This window comes from Rhinolophus ferrumequinum, chromosome 12 (genome assembly GCF_004115265.2).
Source record: "Rhinolophus ferrumequinum isolate MPI-CBG mRhiFer1 chromosome 12, mRhiFer1_v1.p, whole genome shotgun sequence".
Classification (NCBI taxonomy): Eukaryota; Metazoa; Chordata; class Mammalia; order Chiroptera; family Rhinolophidae; genus Rhinolophus; species Rhinolophus ferrumequinum.
This window is the reverse complement of record NC_046295.1, coordinates 76,571,702-76,586,664: the sequence shown is the minus strand read 5'-3', so window position 1 is coordinate 76,586,664 and position 14,963 is coordinate 76,571,702. Positions and strand designations below refer to the sequence as shown.

Here is a 14,963-nt window from a genome sequence, read left to right as displayed (position 1 = left end):
TTTCCCAAGTCTTCCTCATCTCCCCTTAGTTTTGTTCTTTTTGAATCAGTTTGAGCTTGTCACTCACTTTATTAGACGTATGAATGGACACCTGGGCACTGACTGGGACAGGCCATAGTAGCTGGAAGGGGCGTCTGGTCACTACCCTAAAGGCAGTTGGCAGTGATTAACCCAAGAACCTCATTTCCCCGCCATTAGCCATTTCTTTGCTCTCCCATTAATTTTGTCAGCAGGCCCTTGAGTAGGTGGTTTTTAATCACCCCAGGTGGAATCAGGGTTGGAGTAACAAACTATCCTTGAGTGGAAAGGATGACCTGAGAACCTGAGTGAGGGAAGGAGAAGCATTCTAGGACGTGGGCCGAGTCACCCGAGGAGTTAAGGCTCGAGGCCTGGGCTGAGGAGAGTTCAGGACACAAGCTTCCCTTCCCTTGCAGTAGAAGATAGTAAAGGGAAGTCAGATGCCTATCTAACCCCAAGTCAGGGAAGCACACAGGACTTAGAAGTGCTGAGATGAGGTCTTACCAGTTGGCTGTTGAGGTTGGTATAAATGTCAAGGGTAGGACTCAGTTCAGTGCAAAGGAAAACGGAAACAGGCCAAGGGGAAAATCTTGCTCTAAGGAAACAACATTCTCCAATGAGGGGAAAGAAGTGAAGACAGGCCACCTGCCTCTGAGTCAGGGAAAGCATAGCTGTCATCAGGTTGTCCCTTCTCGTTAGTCTCCACAGAAAGGGGATGTACCTTCTGGAGAGATTTCAGTAGCTTTTGACACCTTCAACTTCACTGTCCTTCCGAGACTGGTTTCTTTACAGCGGTAACAAGCACTAGACATTGGGCGTGGCAGTGCTCCCTGAGTTGCATCTGTGTTTAGGTTTTCATGTCGTTAGCATTAGGGAGTGAATCCCTTCCCAACCCCAATGAGACTGCAGCATTTAATGGTTGGCCCTAGAAGCCCTTCCTTGGATTTACTCCCCCAAATCAGATACCTTAGTGGCCCCGTTATAGAGAAAGGCTCCTTCCTAGCCAATGTTCTTGGTTCTTTAGCAACAGCCCTCATTAAAGGAAAGAGAACAGAACCCACAACACCCTGCCTTGAAGTAGGCACCAAGTCGGTTTCCACTGAGCACTTAGAAAGCAAGGTTTCCGGAGTGTTTGCTATACAAAGCACTGTGGCCCACTGAAGAAAGGTAACTAAAGTAGACGAATAGGAGCGGGGCGGTTGAAGCTTGTAGAAGATGTTAAGGAGAAAGAATCGAGACCTTCCACATGCAGCATGTAAAATTCTGACTTTATTAAAGGTGCTTTTTGCACGTGGCTCCGGGCTCCTAAGTTAGACGTCTCCAGATGCATTCAAAGTATGTGCATGTACCTGTCGGGTCCCCATCTATGTCGGTCACGTTCCCAGTTCCTCTCCAGCATGGAGTCTCTGATGTCTGATGAAAGCCGAACTACACCGGAAGGCCTTCCCACACTGGCTGCACTGGTAGGGTTTCACACCAGTGTGAATTCTCTGATGCTGGTTAAGGGATGAACTCTGGTTAAATGCTTTTCCACACTCATTGCATTCATAGGGTTTTTCTCCAGTGTGAATTATGTGGTGGCGAATAAGGGCTGAGCTCTCACTGAAGAATTTCCCACATTCATTACATTGATATGGCTTCTCCCCAGTGTGGGTCTTTTGGTGGATGATGAGATTTGTACTTTGACTGAACGCCTTCCCGCACTCACTGCACTTGTAGGGCTTCTCTCCTGTGTGGGTCCTCTGGTGGTTGGTGAGGTTTGCGCTCTGGCTGAAGGCCTTCCCACATACCTTACATTTGTAGGGTTTCTCTCCTGTATGGATCCTCTGATGCTGAATAAACGCTGCGCAGTAACTGAAGGCCTTCCCGCACTCGCTGCACTTGTAGGGCTTCTCCCCCGTGTGAGTCCTCTGGTGGTTGGTGAGGTTGGCGCTGTGCCGGAAGGTCTTCCCGCAGTCGCTGCATTCATAGGGCTTCTCTCCAGTGTGAATTCTCTGGTGCTGGACCAGGGCCGAACAGTCACTGAAGGCTTTCTCACACTCGGTACACTTGTAGGGCTTTTCTCCAGTGTGAGTTCGCTGGTGTTTTGTGAGGTTTGCGTTCTGGCTGAAGGCTCTTCCACACTCGCTGCATTTGTAAGGTTTCTCTCCGGTGTGAATCCTTTGGTGCTGGATAAGCGATGAGCTCTGGCTGAAGGCCTTCCCACACTCGCTGCACTCATAAGGCTTCTCCCCTGTGTGGCTCTTCTGATGCTGAGAAAGGGAAGAACAGTAACTGAAGGCTTTGCCGCATTCATTACATGCGTATGGTTTCACTCTGTGAGATTTAATGATACTTGAAGTCTTCCTGAAGTTCTTTGTTTGCGTTTCACCTTTACGGGGTCTCACTTCCACAGGAACTCTCTGTTGGGGAGAGAGGACTGGTCTCAGGTTGAAGCTTTTCATCAGTTCACTGTTCCTGTGATCTGACTCTCCAGGCGGCATCTCTACACTTCTGTCTTGGAATGAGTCTTCAGAAATGTGTTGCTCTGGTGATTTAGATACAGTCTTCCAGTCTGAAAAAAATTGAGAGGCAATTAAATTCTTTCGGAAGAGAAGATACCACTGAAATACAAAAGGCTGAAGGAGTTGAGCTGAGCTCTTGTGCAGTTTTCTACTACACTTCCTTTCACCCAGAACATAACTTTTACATTTCTGTTCTAAACCATGAATGATGACCAAGGTGGCTTTTCAGAGACAGCACCCTTTAGGCCCCTTTTCTAAACTGGGAAGGGATGAAATTTACCCTAATCCTCAGCCTCAGATGCAATATTTATTCCTTTTATTTCTTCCTGATATTTATCTCTTGCTGTTGGCCAAGTACTACTGTGTAGTCTCAAGCTGTCTTAGCTGCAGAATTCTCCGGTTTTGGGCAATCTAGCTACCAGGTTTAAATAATTCACTTTAAAAAGCTGATGGTGAAGGATGTCAGCAACATGAATTTTCACTTAACAAGATTTTAAAAGGGTTAATTCTGGAGTTGGCAAGAGCATACACTGGTACAGCTGCATAAATTGGAACCTTTCTGGAAAACAATATGGTTGTACTTAGTCCCCTTAACTTCTTCTGTCCAAAGCCCCCACTTTTCTTCCCTCCAGCATCCATCAATAATTTGTTCTTTGTACCTATGAGCTTATTTTTATTTATAGACTCCACATATGAGTGAAATCAAATGGTATCTGTCTTCCTCTGTTGGACTTAACTGCACTTAATATTCTCTAGGTCTACCCATGTTGCAAGTGGCAAGATTTCATTTTTTATGGTTAATATTCCTTATGTACTACATCTTCCTCCATTGATCTATTTATGGACAACTTTACTGGATATATTTTCAGCTGGTGGTTTCTTTGAAAATTTTGAGTATATCATTCTACCCTCTCCTGCCCTATATGGTTACTGCTGAGAATCTGACAATAATCTGATGGGTTTTCCTTTGTAAGTTAGTTTTCCCCGACTGCCTTGAGAATTGTTCATCATTAAACTTTGATAATTTTAATGTTTTGGAGAAGGTCTTTTGGCGTTGAGATAATTACATGTTCCTGTGCTCGACTGTCTTGGTTCCTTCCCTAGGTTTAGGGAGTTCTCATCAATTATTTCTTTTATAGGCTCCTGTTCCCTTCTCCCTCTTCTGAGAGAGCCATTATCCTTATGTTGCTCTTTCTGATGGAGTCAGATGGTTCTTGTAGTAGAGTTAGTTCATTTTTTAAAAACTAGTTCTTTCTTCAGTTTGAATCATGTCTAGATTTCTATCTTCAGGCCTGCTAATTCTGTCTCCCATCTAGTCTGCTGTATGTCCAATGCTTTTTAATATACTCATCTCATTTACTGAGTTCTTCAGCTTCAGAATTTGATTGTAGTTTCAATCTCTTTGGTACTCTTTGTTCATAAATTTTATTCTGAGCTCAATGAACTGCCTCTCTGAGTTTCTTTGTATCACTGAGTTTCTTCATGACAGAAATCTTGAAAATCAATCTTCTGTGACTGAGATTGGTTCTGGACATGTGCAAGTTACCATGTTACCTTGGTTGGTCATGGTACTTGGACTGTTCTTCTGCCTGTGCATTTGAGGTAGGGGACTCGTGTTTAGATACCGTTTTGATCTTCATAATTCAGCAGGTTGATAAGTAGGTTTTTGTTTCTTCTTACCTGCACTCCTTGCGCCTGCCTTGGAAGTCATGGTGGATGTACCAGCTATGTCTGGGTCCCCTCAGTCTTGGCAGAACCACCATGGTGGCAGGGAGCCAGGGGCACGAGCCTACAGTGCTGCCTTCTGTTTCTAATGACCAGTACCACCATTGTGACGTTCCAGTCGTCTCTGCTGCTGCCAGGCTGTGCGGCAATGGTGGGGGGCAGCCCGATTCTTTGGCACCAACACTGCTTCTGCCCTTACCTTCTGGGCCACAGTGTGGGGGGTACACCCCAACTCCTTCCCTGCTGTTAGGTGGGGCTGCAGCATCTGTGGACACCTCCCCTATGCGTTCCAATATGCCTACCTTCAGATGTACTGATGCTTGGACCGCGGGAATCTGCTGGATTACAGATGTCAACTTATAAATTTAAGGGGAGATACAAAAGGAATCTTCTCACCCTGCTATGATGCTGTCACTCCTTCCATTTCCTTACATTTTAGTTTTGGCCTTTTCTTTCCCACTTAAAGTCCCTTTCACTTTTTTTTTTTCCAATGCTGATTTAACTTTTGCTTATCTGGGAAACTTTATCCTTCAGTTCTGAATGATAAACTTGCTGGGTATTCTTGGTTATAGCTTTTTCCCCCTTTCATCATTTGGAATAAATCATACCATTCCCTTCTGCCCTGCAAAAGCAGCTGATGTCTTATGGGGGATCTAGCCGCTTTTCTCTTGCTTTTAAGATTCTAACTTTTGGCATTTTAATTATGATGTGCCTTGATGTGGGCCTATTTGGGTTCCTCGTGTTTGGGATTCTGCGCTTTCTGGTCTTGGATGTCTGTTTCCTTCGCCAGATTGGGGAAGTTTTCAGTCATTATTTCTTTAAATACGTTTCCTGTCTTTGTCTCTTCTGGGACCTCTATGATTCAAATGTTAGTATACTTGATGTTGCCCAAGAGGTCCCCAAATCTACCCTCGTTTTTATAATTCTTTGTTATTTTTGCTGCTCCAATTGGTTGATTTCTATTAACTTGTCTTCTAGCTTGCTGACTCCTGCATCAGCAAATCTGTTGATTCCCTCTAGTATATTTTTCAGTTACTCAGTTTGATTGGTTTTTAATATTTTCAGTGAAGTTCTCAGTTCATCTATTCTCTGAAGTTCATTGAGCAGCCAGCCTTATAACCAGTGTTTTGAATGGTCTGTTTGGTAGATGTTTATCTCTGTCTCATTCAGTTCTTTTCCTGGATTTTGTTCTGTTCTTTCATTTGGAATATATTCTGTCTCATTTTGGCGGGTTGTTTCTATGAATTAGGCAAAACGGCAATCTCTATCTTGTGTGGCCTCGTGTTGGAGCTTCCCTTGGTGTAGATGGTGTGTGCCGTGTTTGGCGGGCGAGCTGGAGCTGGATGGGGGGCAGGGGGTAAGGCATACAGGGGCCACCTTAGGCCGGTGGAAGCTGGGGCGGGCGTGGGCCGTGTGGAGTCCCATGGGCAAGCCTCGCTTGGGCACCTTTGCAGACTTGGTAGGGCTGTAGTTGGAGCAGGTTTAGGCCACAGGGAGCTCCAGGGTCAAGCCCCAGTGGGGCTGCTTTGGCAGGCCAGCTGGAGCTGTAGTTGGGGGACCTCAGGCCAAGGGAAGTCCTAGGGGCAAGCACATGGGGGCCCAGAGCTTTGGCTGTAGTAGGTGAGCCATAGGGAGGCCCGGCGGTAAGCTGTGCTGGGACCACCTTGGCAGACCAGTTGGAGCAGGATCAGAACGTGGGGAGTCCAGGGGTCAAGCTGTGCTGGGACCCCCTTGGAATCCCAGCTGGAAGCTGTAGCAGGCTGCAGGGACTCGGGTAAGCTGTGTCATGTGGGAGCCCGGAACTATAACTGGAGTTCTGGGGACAAGCCACAGCGCTGGTTTGAGCCTGGGGCCTGCCTAGAGTGCTGGGATCATGGTCTCAAACAGGCCATCCAGGGGAGAGGTGGGGGGCAACAAATGATGCACTCCCTTCCTGCTGTTCCCCTCCCATTTGGCGGATGCTCTAGGGTTAGTAAATGGGTTTCCTTCCCGAATAGTCCAGGTGCCTTTTAAACCACTGTTGCCCAGCGGGGGCAAGTTTGCAAGTAGGCCCTCCAGTGGGAGGGGTCTCCCTACTACAGAGCAGTGCATCGGGGGTGGGGTTCCCACAGAACCATGGCTCAGTCTCCCATTACTGTGTGGTCACTCACTTGTTGCTTGTGCAGAAGTTGTTCAGTCAGCTCTGTTATTCGGGGGATTGCTCTGTCGGTATAAATTTGATGTGTTTCTGGGAAGAGGTGAGTTCAGGGTCTCCCTATGCTGCCATCTTGGACTGATTCTGAACCCTCTTTGGAACCTCATTCATTTCAAGAGAAACTTGAAAAATGTAAATTAGTGTACAATATATGGAAGTGTTAAAACGAGGCATAAGGTCCCAGACACCTCTGTGTCCTACATAGGTGTTTGTAGGTAAGGGAGTGGAGCTTTAGGGACGGCTATGGAGCTTCTTTTCACAAGGTTCAATTTTCCTGAAGAGATTCTTTCCATTTCGACCTTATTTCCCAGAGGAGAGAATAGCAGAATTAGTTCTAGAGACCCTTGATTGGAATTTCCACACCAAATCTTGACCCAGAATGTCTGGGTTCAAATCACGGCTCCACCTTTTACTAGCTAGCTGTGTGACTTTGGACAAATTATATAATCTTTATCTTTGTATTATCTGACTGTAGCTCTCATGCAGAATTACTGTATCTAAATTAAAGCATATAATGGACCCAGAACGGTACGTGAGGACTAATGTTAAATGAGTTATTGTTATTCTCTTAAAACAGCTTCCTGTTAAGCAGATTTCCCTCTAAGGAGCACACGTATACATCTAATGCCCAGTCTACCGCAAGCACAGACACCCCCATTTCAGGTTGAGAGCATCTCTAGTATTTGACCATCTATCTGAGTAAAAAATGGGAGAGGAAAAGGGACAGGAAAAGCAGTGGGAGAAAGGAGCAACTGCACCACGTGATCATGAACTGGCCTACCTCACGGCCTGCCTACCTCCTGAGTGCAAGGGAGTCGACAATCTAGTAACATCCCAAACGGAATATACCCAACACGGAACTGCTGGCTTTCCCTTTTAGGCTAGTGTCTTGGTCAGTTTTCCCACTTGTCCAAATACTCAGGCCAGTTCAACCATTAATGCCTCCTGCCCTCACGTCCAGTTCACTAGCAAGTCCTAGTGGCTTTAACACCCAAATAGGTCCTGAATCCCCCTTCTCAGCAGCCACCATCATCTCTCACTGGAACGTCTGCAACTGATTCTTAGCTGATTTCCCTGCTTCTATTCTTGAACCCTGAAAGTCTGTTCTCTACTGACCTGCTGAATTATCTTTTTAGACACAAATAATTGTCTCTTCCTGCTCAAAATCTAAATCCCTTACCATGGCCTGCAAAGCCCTACACGACCTACCGCTCTCCGTCTGTTCAGTCCTGGGGTCTTCAGAGCCTTCACAAAGCCAAGCAAGCTCATTTCCCACTCGGAGCCTCAACATATGCTAAATGTTTCTCCCCCAAATACTCAGATGACCGGCTCACTCTCTTACCCTCTCAGCCAGCACCAATGTCCCCACCTCAGTGGTTTCTCCTATTCCTCTGATCTAAAATAGCCCCCCACCCCAATCATATTTGCATTCTCACCTTTATGCCCCCAGTCACTGTTCCCTTATCAAATGCACTAATAGTTTTCAAAGACGCTTTTGTTCCAAGAGTTTCACTGGCTTAGTGCTTGCTTACCTACCTACCTGGACAGGTGCTCCTTAGGCCCTTTCCCTCCAGCATCCATGGGCCTTCCCGTTGTTCCAGCTGGGAGTTCATGCCAGGCTGGGAAACTGGAAGTCCTAGTCAAGAGGAGAAAGAGCCACCCAGAACTCAGGGGAACGCAACAGGCCAGTTAGGTCGTGAATTTCATTTACCAAGCAAGTATTTATTGAGCACTTGGTGCCGGGCACTGGGGAGGGAGCAGTAAACAAGACAGACGTGGTGCCAGTGTCTCAGTAAAGCATTTTTGGAAAGAGCTAGAGAAACAGCCTCTAGCAGGGGGTCAGCCAGAAGTTAAGCTAAGCCCATAAAGCAAACTATTTAGGAAGATGGGAACTTTCCCTACTGAATATGGAGGGAACTGGCCTGAAGGTTACCCCAATCCTCCTGAGAAATAAGCAAAAGGTGAGGTGCAGCCTTGGGGAGCAAATGAAAATGCCTGTTCTCCCCCCAACCAAGAATGTAGAGGCCGTTCCCTAAAGAATGAGGAGGACTAAACATTGTCCCTTCAGGATGTCAGCAATTCGGGATCACTTAACATTGGAAAGAGTCACAGGGTTTCAGAATTGAGCAGATTCTGTATGTTAAGTGGTTTCCTTACCCAGTAGGACCAGGTTCCTGGCCTTGTCTGGTCTCCCCTCCTTGGACCTGTCCCTTAGAGCAGGGCCTGAGTAGCTCCACTCTTCATGGGTAAAAGCTACAGTCATAGTGCTGAAAGGCATGGATCCCTGAAACAACAAGCACATTTCTTCTTGCCCAGTGACCTTAGGAAATGAGGTGGAGATGGGGTAGGTAGGTTGGCGCCTTGGGGCGAGATGGGTAACAGGTCTGGAAAGGGTCTCTGAAAAGATTCAGGACTCTGGTGAGTTCCAGAAAAGTACTTCCTATGTGCCTAACACTATGGCTGCAGACACAAGTAGAACAGTCTCTCTTGCCTTCACATTTGTAATCCTCGTAGACTTTACATATGACTAAACACAAACACACACACATGAACATTAAGTGGGCAGAAACTAACAGCTGCTTGGGAATTAAGAGCCAATATAATATAGAAAAAAATTAGAAAGTGTGAGTTTACACAATGAGGAATCAGATGCAAATTAGCAAAGAAATGTGAAAGCTGAATGCTTTCAGAACATTGAATGAATATCCCCACGAACTCAGACATCACACAGTCCAGCAAGAGAGCCAGGTACGTTACGCAACCATCTGTAATAACATGTTGAGATGGACAAACCCGTTTATAGGATAATAGAAGAGGAACCCTGGGTAGAGCCAGGGGCAACGGGGGGAGGGGGAGGGCAATCATGGAAGAGCACAGAGAGAAGGCAGTCACCGAGCCGGCCTTGTAGAAGGTGCACGAGAAGGAAATCCACGGTAGGGGTGGCACCATGAGCAAAGGCATAGAGCAGGGGTGTCCAAACTTTTTTCAACGGTTTTCACCAAGGGCCACATGCAGTAAAATACACAAACAGCCGGGCCACTCACTCGAGGTGAAGTATGTATTGCCTCACCTGGTTTATGTAAGTAAACTAAATATATTTTTGGAATTTGCTGCGGGCTGCAGTTTGGACACCCCTGGCATAGAGGCAAGAAGGAAACGGTACCTCTGTTCATTCACCCAGTTAGCCATGCAGGAACCTGATGTTACCCTTCCCTCCCCAGCTGCTCCCCACAAGTCTGGCCATTCATTCCTCCTCACCATCACTCACTTCTCTCCATGCCCCGTCACTTCCTTGTTTTAAACCAGCATCATTTCCCAAATTATAAAATTAGGTCTTCTGACCTAATTTTACCTGTCCTTCCAAACCATCCTACACACAGAAATGTATTAAATAGGACAAAGAGGGTCATTTTAAAATGAAATATTTAAAACATTTGGGTACAAACCATTATAAAAATGTCACAAACCAAATAACAAATTTATAATTCATAAAGGAAAAACTGTAGGAAGTTTGAGGAGAAAAATTTTAAACACTACAGCTATGAAGAGATGTTAAAACAACTGTTGACAGAGTTAATAATAAATAAAAAGTAAAGATATGGAAGAACCGAGCAATTTAATAAGGCTGAGACAATAGAGCCGTCAAACCCTCCGCCCAGCAGTCCTCATACTACCTAGGTATTTTCTGTTGACAAGACACACACTCTGTTCTCATGGAACACTGACCAGCTGAACGGGCAAAGAAACCAAAGTCATAATTTCTGGAACATCTAACAATGACCCACAGCCCAAACTTTTCAATATAAACAGGGAAGGAAGAAAATGAATTAGAGATTCAATTCAAGACATTAAAATGAATTAATCTGAGGAAAGCAAAAACAAAAATTTGTCAATAAAGAATAGAACTGATGAGGAAATCCAAGAGCAGACCTTCTAAAAATGAAAATACATAGACCAATATAGTCGAGTGGCAAAAAAAAAGGTGGTGGTGATAGAGAGAAGACAGTTCCTACCTTTGTGGAAGGATTATGCATGGAATACATTAGAAATGATTTTCTAGAATACGCTTAAGTAAAAGGAAATATTAACCAAGTTTTACTAAGAGGAAATAAGGTTACAAACAAAGGAAGAATATGACTAAAAGACACAAATCAAAATTTAAGTGTTGGGCCAGCCAGGTGGCTCAGGCGGTTGGAGCTCTGTGCTCCTAACTCCGAAGGCTTCGGGTTCAATTCCCACATGGGCCAGTGGACTCTCAACCACAAGGTTGCCAGTTCAACTCCTCGAGTCCCGCAAGGGATGGTGGGCTCCACTCCCTGCAACTAAAGATGGAACATGGCACCTTGAGCTGAGCTGACACTGAGCTCCCAAATGGCTCGGTTGGAGTGTGTCCTCTCAACCACAAGGTTGCCAGTTTGACTCCCGCAAGGGATGGTGGGCTGCGCCCCTGCAACTAACAACAGCAACTGGACCTGGAGCTGAGCTGCGCCCTCCACAACTAAGATCGAAAGGACACCAACTTCACTTGGAAAAAGTCCTGGAAGTACACACTGTTCCCGAATAAAGTCCCCTTCCCCAATAAAATCTTTAAAAAAAAAGAAAATTTTAAGTGTTATCTGGGGGATCAACAGCGATCTTCTTGTATGTGTGTTTATTTTTCAGGTTTTCTATAATGAACATGAATTTCTTTTGTGATTAAAAATCAAACCAAAGAACCCTTAATAAGAATTTTTTAAAAAGAGGCTGCATTGCAGTAAATTTCCAACTTACATGGGGCCCCGCTGTGAGACCAGCCACCATTCCTTCCTCTCTTGTGCTCTCCTCTTGGATCAGTGTAGTGTCTGGAGAAGGAGGTTCTGGAGGAAAAGAAAGAAACCAGTGAGGCATAAAAGTTTATAGCTCACAATATTCTCATTCTGAAGAGGGGGTTCGAAGGACACTGCGGGTTCCAAGGCACTGGGGCTGAATTTGCAGACCTGCAGTGAGTGGGATGTGAAATTTCCCATTCTCCTTCCTACCTTGGAAATCCCATCACTTCAGTATAGGGAGGCATTAGGTGTTAACAGACTCAAGTATCCCCAACCAACCACTTACCTGCAGTGTGCAAATCACGTAACCTCTAAGTCTCATTGTTTCTCATCTGTAAAATGGGGATAATAATCCCTTGTAAAGTTGTTGCTGTGAAGATTAAAGGAAAATGCAGAGTTGGCACAATGCCTAGCATGTAAGTGTATAGTTTACAAATACTACCTATTAGTTCTTTAAGTGGCTCTGCAAATTTCAGACTTTTGCCTAATCAGAAGAAGGGGTAATGATTCATCCCAGGGGTAATGATTCATCCCAGGAACACAGGTTGGTTCAACATGGAAAAATCAATACACCATATTAATACAAAGGAAAAACCACACGATCATCTTAGAAACACCAAAAAGGCCATCTTATGAAATCTGACTCCATTTCACGATAAAACACACTCAATAAACAGAAAGGAACTCCCTTCACTTGAGAAAAGGCATCTACTAAATGCCCAGGGCTAACAACATACATAACGGTGAAAGCCTAATGCTTTCCTCCTAAGATCAGAAACAAGACATAACGATGTCTGCTCTTGCCACATCTATTCAGTATTATGCTGGAAGTTCTAGTCATGGCAATTAGGCAAGAAAAACAGGTACCCAAATTGGAAAGGAAGAATTAAAACTATTCATGATACATGATTTTGTATATAGAAAATCTTAAGGAATCCCAAAAAACTATCACTTAAAACAAGTTCAGTGAGGTTGCAGGATACAAGATGAATATACAATAAAGAGGCAACCCACTTAGTGGGCAAAAGATATCAATAGACATTTCTCCAGGTGTATTTCTATACCCCAGCTATGAACAATCTAAAAATGAAAATTCTATTCATAAGAGAATTAAAATAATTTAACACGAAGTGCAAGACGTGTTACCAAACATTGTTGAGCAATGCAAACCCTATCAAAATCCCAGTTGACTTTTTTACAGAAATGGATAAACTAATCCTAAAATTCACAAGGAAATGCAAGGGACTCAGAATAGTCAATCTGGAAAAAGAACTAAGTTGAAGCACTCATATTTACAATATGAAAACTTGCTACAAAACAACAGTAATTAAAATAAACATACAAATCAATGCAAAAGAACTGAAAATAAACACTATGAACAACTGATTTTCAAGAAGAATGCCAAGAAACTAAATGGAAGAACAGTCTTTTCAAAAAATGGTGCTGGGACATTGGATATCGACATAAAAAAGAATGAAGTTAGACTCTTACCTTGCACCACTAATAAACAATAACTCAAAATGGATCAAAGACCTAATGTAAAAGCTAAAACTCCTAGAAGGAAACTTAAGTATAAATCTTTATGACCTCTAATTAGGCAATAGCTTCTTAGCTATGACACCAAAAACACAAGCAGCAACAACAAAAAATAAAACTGGATTTAATCAAAATTAAAAACGTGCTTCGGGAGGCCGGATGGCTCAGTTGGTTAGAGTGCGAGCTCTCAACAACAAGGTTACCAGTTCAATTCCCATATGGGATGGTGGGCTGTGCCCACCACAGGTGACTGGACTTGGAGCTGAGCTGCGCCCTCCACTAGACTGAAGGACAACGACGTGGAGCTGATGGGTCCTGGAGAAACACACAGTTCCCCAATAAAAAAAAAAGCAACAACAAAAAAACCCCCAAAACCTACTTCAAAAGACAGACACTATCAAGAAAGTGAAAAGATAACCACAGAATGGGAACGAATCTGCAAATCATATATCTTCTAAGGGTCCAATATCCAGTATAAAGAATTCTTACAACTCAACAACAAAAAAAGACAACCCTTTTCAAAGGATTTGAATAGATATTTCTCCAAGCAAGATGTACAAATAGCCAAAAAGTACATGAATGCTCAACATTACTAATCACTGGAGAAATGCATATGAAACCACAACGCGGTACTTCACACACTAGATGGCTAAAATAAAATAATAAAAAAAGGGAAAACAAGTATTGAGGATGTAGAAAAATTGGGACACTAGAAATTGCTACTGATAATGTAAAATGGTGCAGCCACAGCAGAAAACAGTTTCCAAGTTCCTCAGAAGGTTCAACAGTGTTACGGTAACACAGGAGTTCCTCTCCTAGGCATATACCCAAAAGAAATGAAACAATGTCCACACAAACACTTGTGCACCCATGTTCACAGCATTATTCATAATAATCAAAACTGGAAACCACCCAGATGTCCACAACTGAGGAACAGATAAATAAAATGTGGTATATCCATATAATGGAATATTATTTAGCCATAAAAAGGAATGATGCACATTCATGTTACAACATGGATGAACCTTGAAATATACTACGTGAAAGAAGTCAGACACATACACTGTATGATTCTATTTTTATGAAATGTCCATAATAGGCAAATCCGTAGGGACATAAAGTAGATTAGTAGTTGCTAGGGACTAGGGGAAAGGGGGATACAGCAGTATTAATGGACAAACTAGAACAAGAAGCCAGATCTCCGGCAAACTGTTCCATCCCCCACTCACCTCCTTCCTCCAGCATCTGGGTCTCACCTCGCGCCACCGCCTTCCAGCAGTTCTCTGGGCGTCAGCGTCGATTCACTGCAGCTCCAGCCCCGCTCTGCAGGCCTGCTCCAACTATTGGGCTCTTTTCTCCAGCCTCTCCCCTGCGAGTCGGGGTCTAAGCCTGCGGTGCTGGGCCCTGGAAGCTCCGATAGGGCCTATCCAGCCGGTATTTCAGTGTCTCCCCAGCCACAGCCAGGCCTCGGCTAGGGAGCCCGAGGCGCAACCAACGCCTGGGTCTCAAGCAGAACAGCGCGTGAAAAAACCGCTGCCCGCTCTACGGGCCAGAGCTCAGAAACTGCAGTCGAAGATACTGCCAAATGCCAGGTCCTGCTCCCGCGCCAAACGGGACGCGCCTGAATAGCGTCATTTCCGGTAATGCGCACATGCCTCTCGTCCCACCAGACTCCATTCTCCAGAAATCTCCGGGCTCTCTTCCTAGTCAAAGCGTTTTTCTCTAGGTTCCAGCTTTGTGACTCGCACACCTCGTGGACTGTGTTTCTCAGAGACGCTTCCGCCAGTTCTTGCTCCCAGAATCTATTTCCCATCATGCTTTGTTGCCCATGTTTTTTAGGTCCACCGGAACCCAACGGCCGGGGCCTCTGAGACAGGAAGCTACTTGGGCGCGAAGGATCCTGGGAGTGGTAGTTTTAGCGCAGGAACAGATTTACACTGTTTCTGGGCGCCTGATTTCTTTCCAGTGGTTCAGGTTCTCAGAGCTGCGGGAGGCGGGGGTTCGCTCCTTCCGGGACCTTCAGTTCAGGCCCAACCCCAGCCACCTTCACGGTCCTCTTGAGCCCTACTGAGAGTTTGGGATGAGTAAAGAAAACGTGGACCCCTCAGTGTGCACAGGGCAGCCACGGGGTTGGTGGCCTGGAATTCTCAAAGTATAAAATCTATCAGCAGGAGGGAA

At 44.8% G+C, this 14,963-nt stretch overlaps 1 protein-coding gene across 4 annotated transcripts; it reads right to left on the bottom strand.

Annotated features, from left to right (window-relative positions):
- Positions 1-1,265: 1,265 nt before the first annotated feature.
- ZNF79 (zinc finger protein 79) lies at positions 1,266-14,924 on the bottom strand. 4 transcript variants are annotated; one of them, XM_033123106.1, is made up of 6 exons: positions 14,015-14,923; positions 11,536-11,619; positions 11,212-11,297; positions 8,599-8,725; positions 7,982-8,077; positions 1,266-2,572 (listed from the first exon to the last, which is right to left on the bottom strand). In XM_033123106.1, the coding sequence occupies exons 3-6, from the start codon at positions 11,239-11,241 to the stop codon at positions 1,392-1,394; spliced, it is 1,434 nt and encodes a 477-aa protein (XP_032978997.1). In that variant the 5' UTR covers positions 11,242-11,297; positions 11,536-11,619; positions 14,015-14,923; the 3' UTR covers positions 1,266-1,391. The 4 variants fall into 4 exon arrangements, with proteins under 4 accessions (XP_032978997.1, XP_032978999.1, XP_032978998.1 ...); XM_033123108.1 differs by having other exon boundaries at positions 11,536-11,581; XM_033123107.1 differs by having other exon boundaries at positions 14,042-14,923.
- Positions 14,925-14,963: the final 39 nt, after the last annotated feature.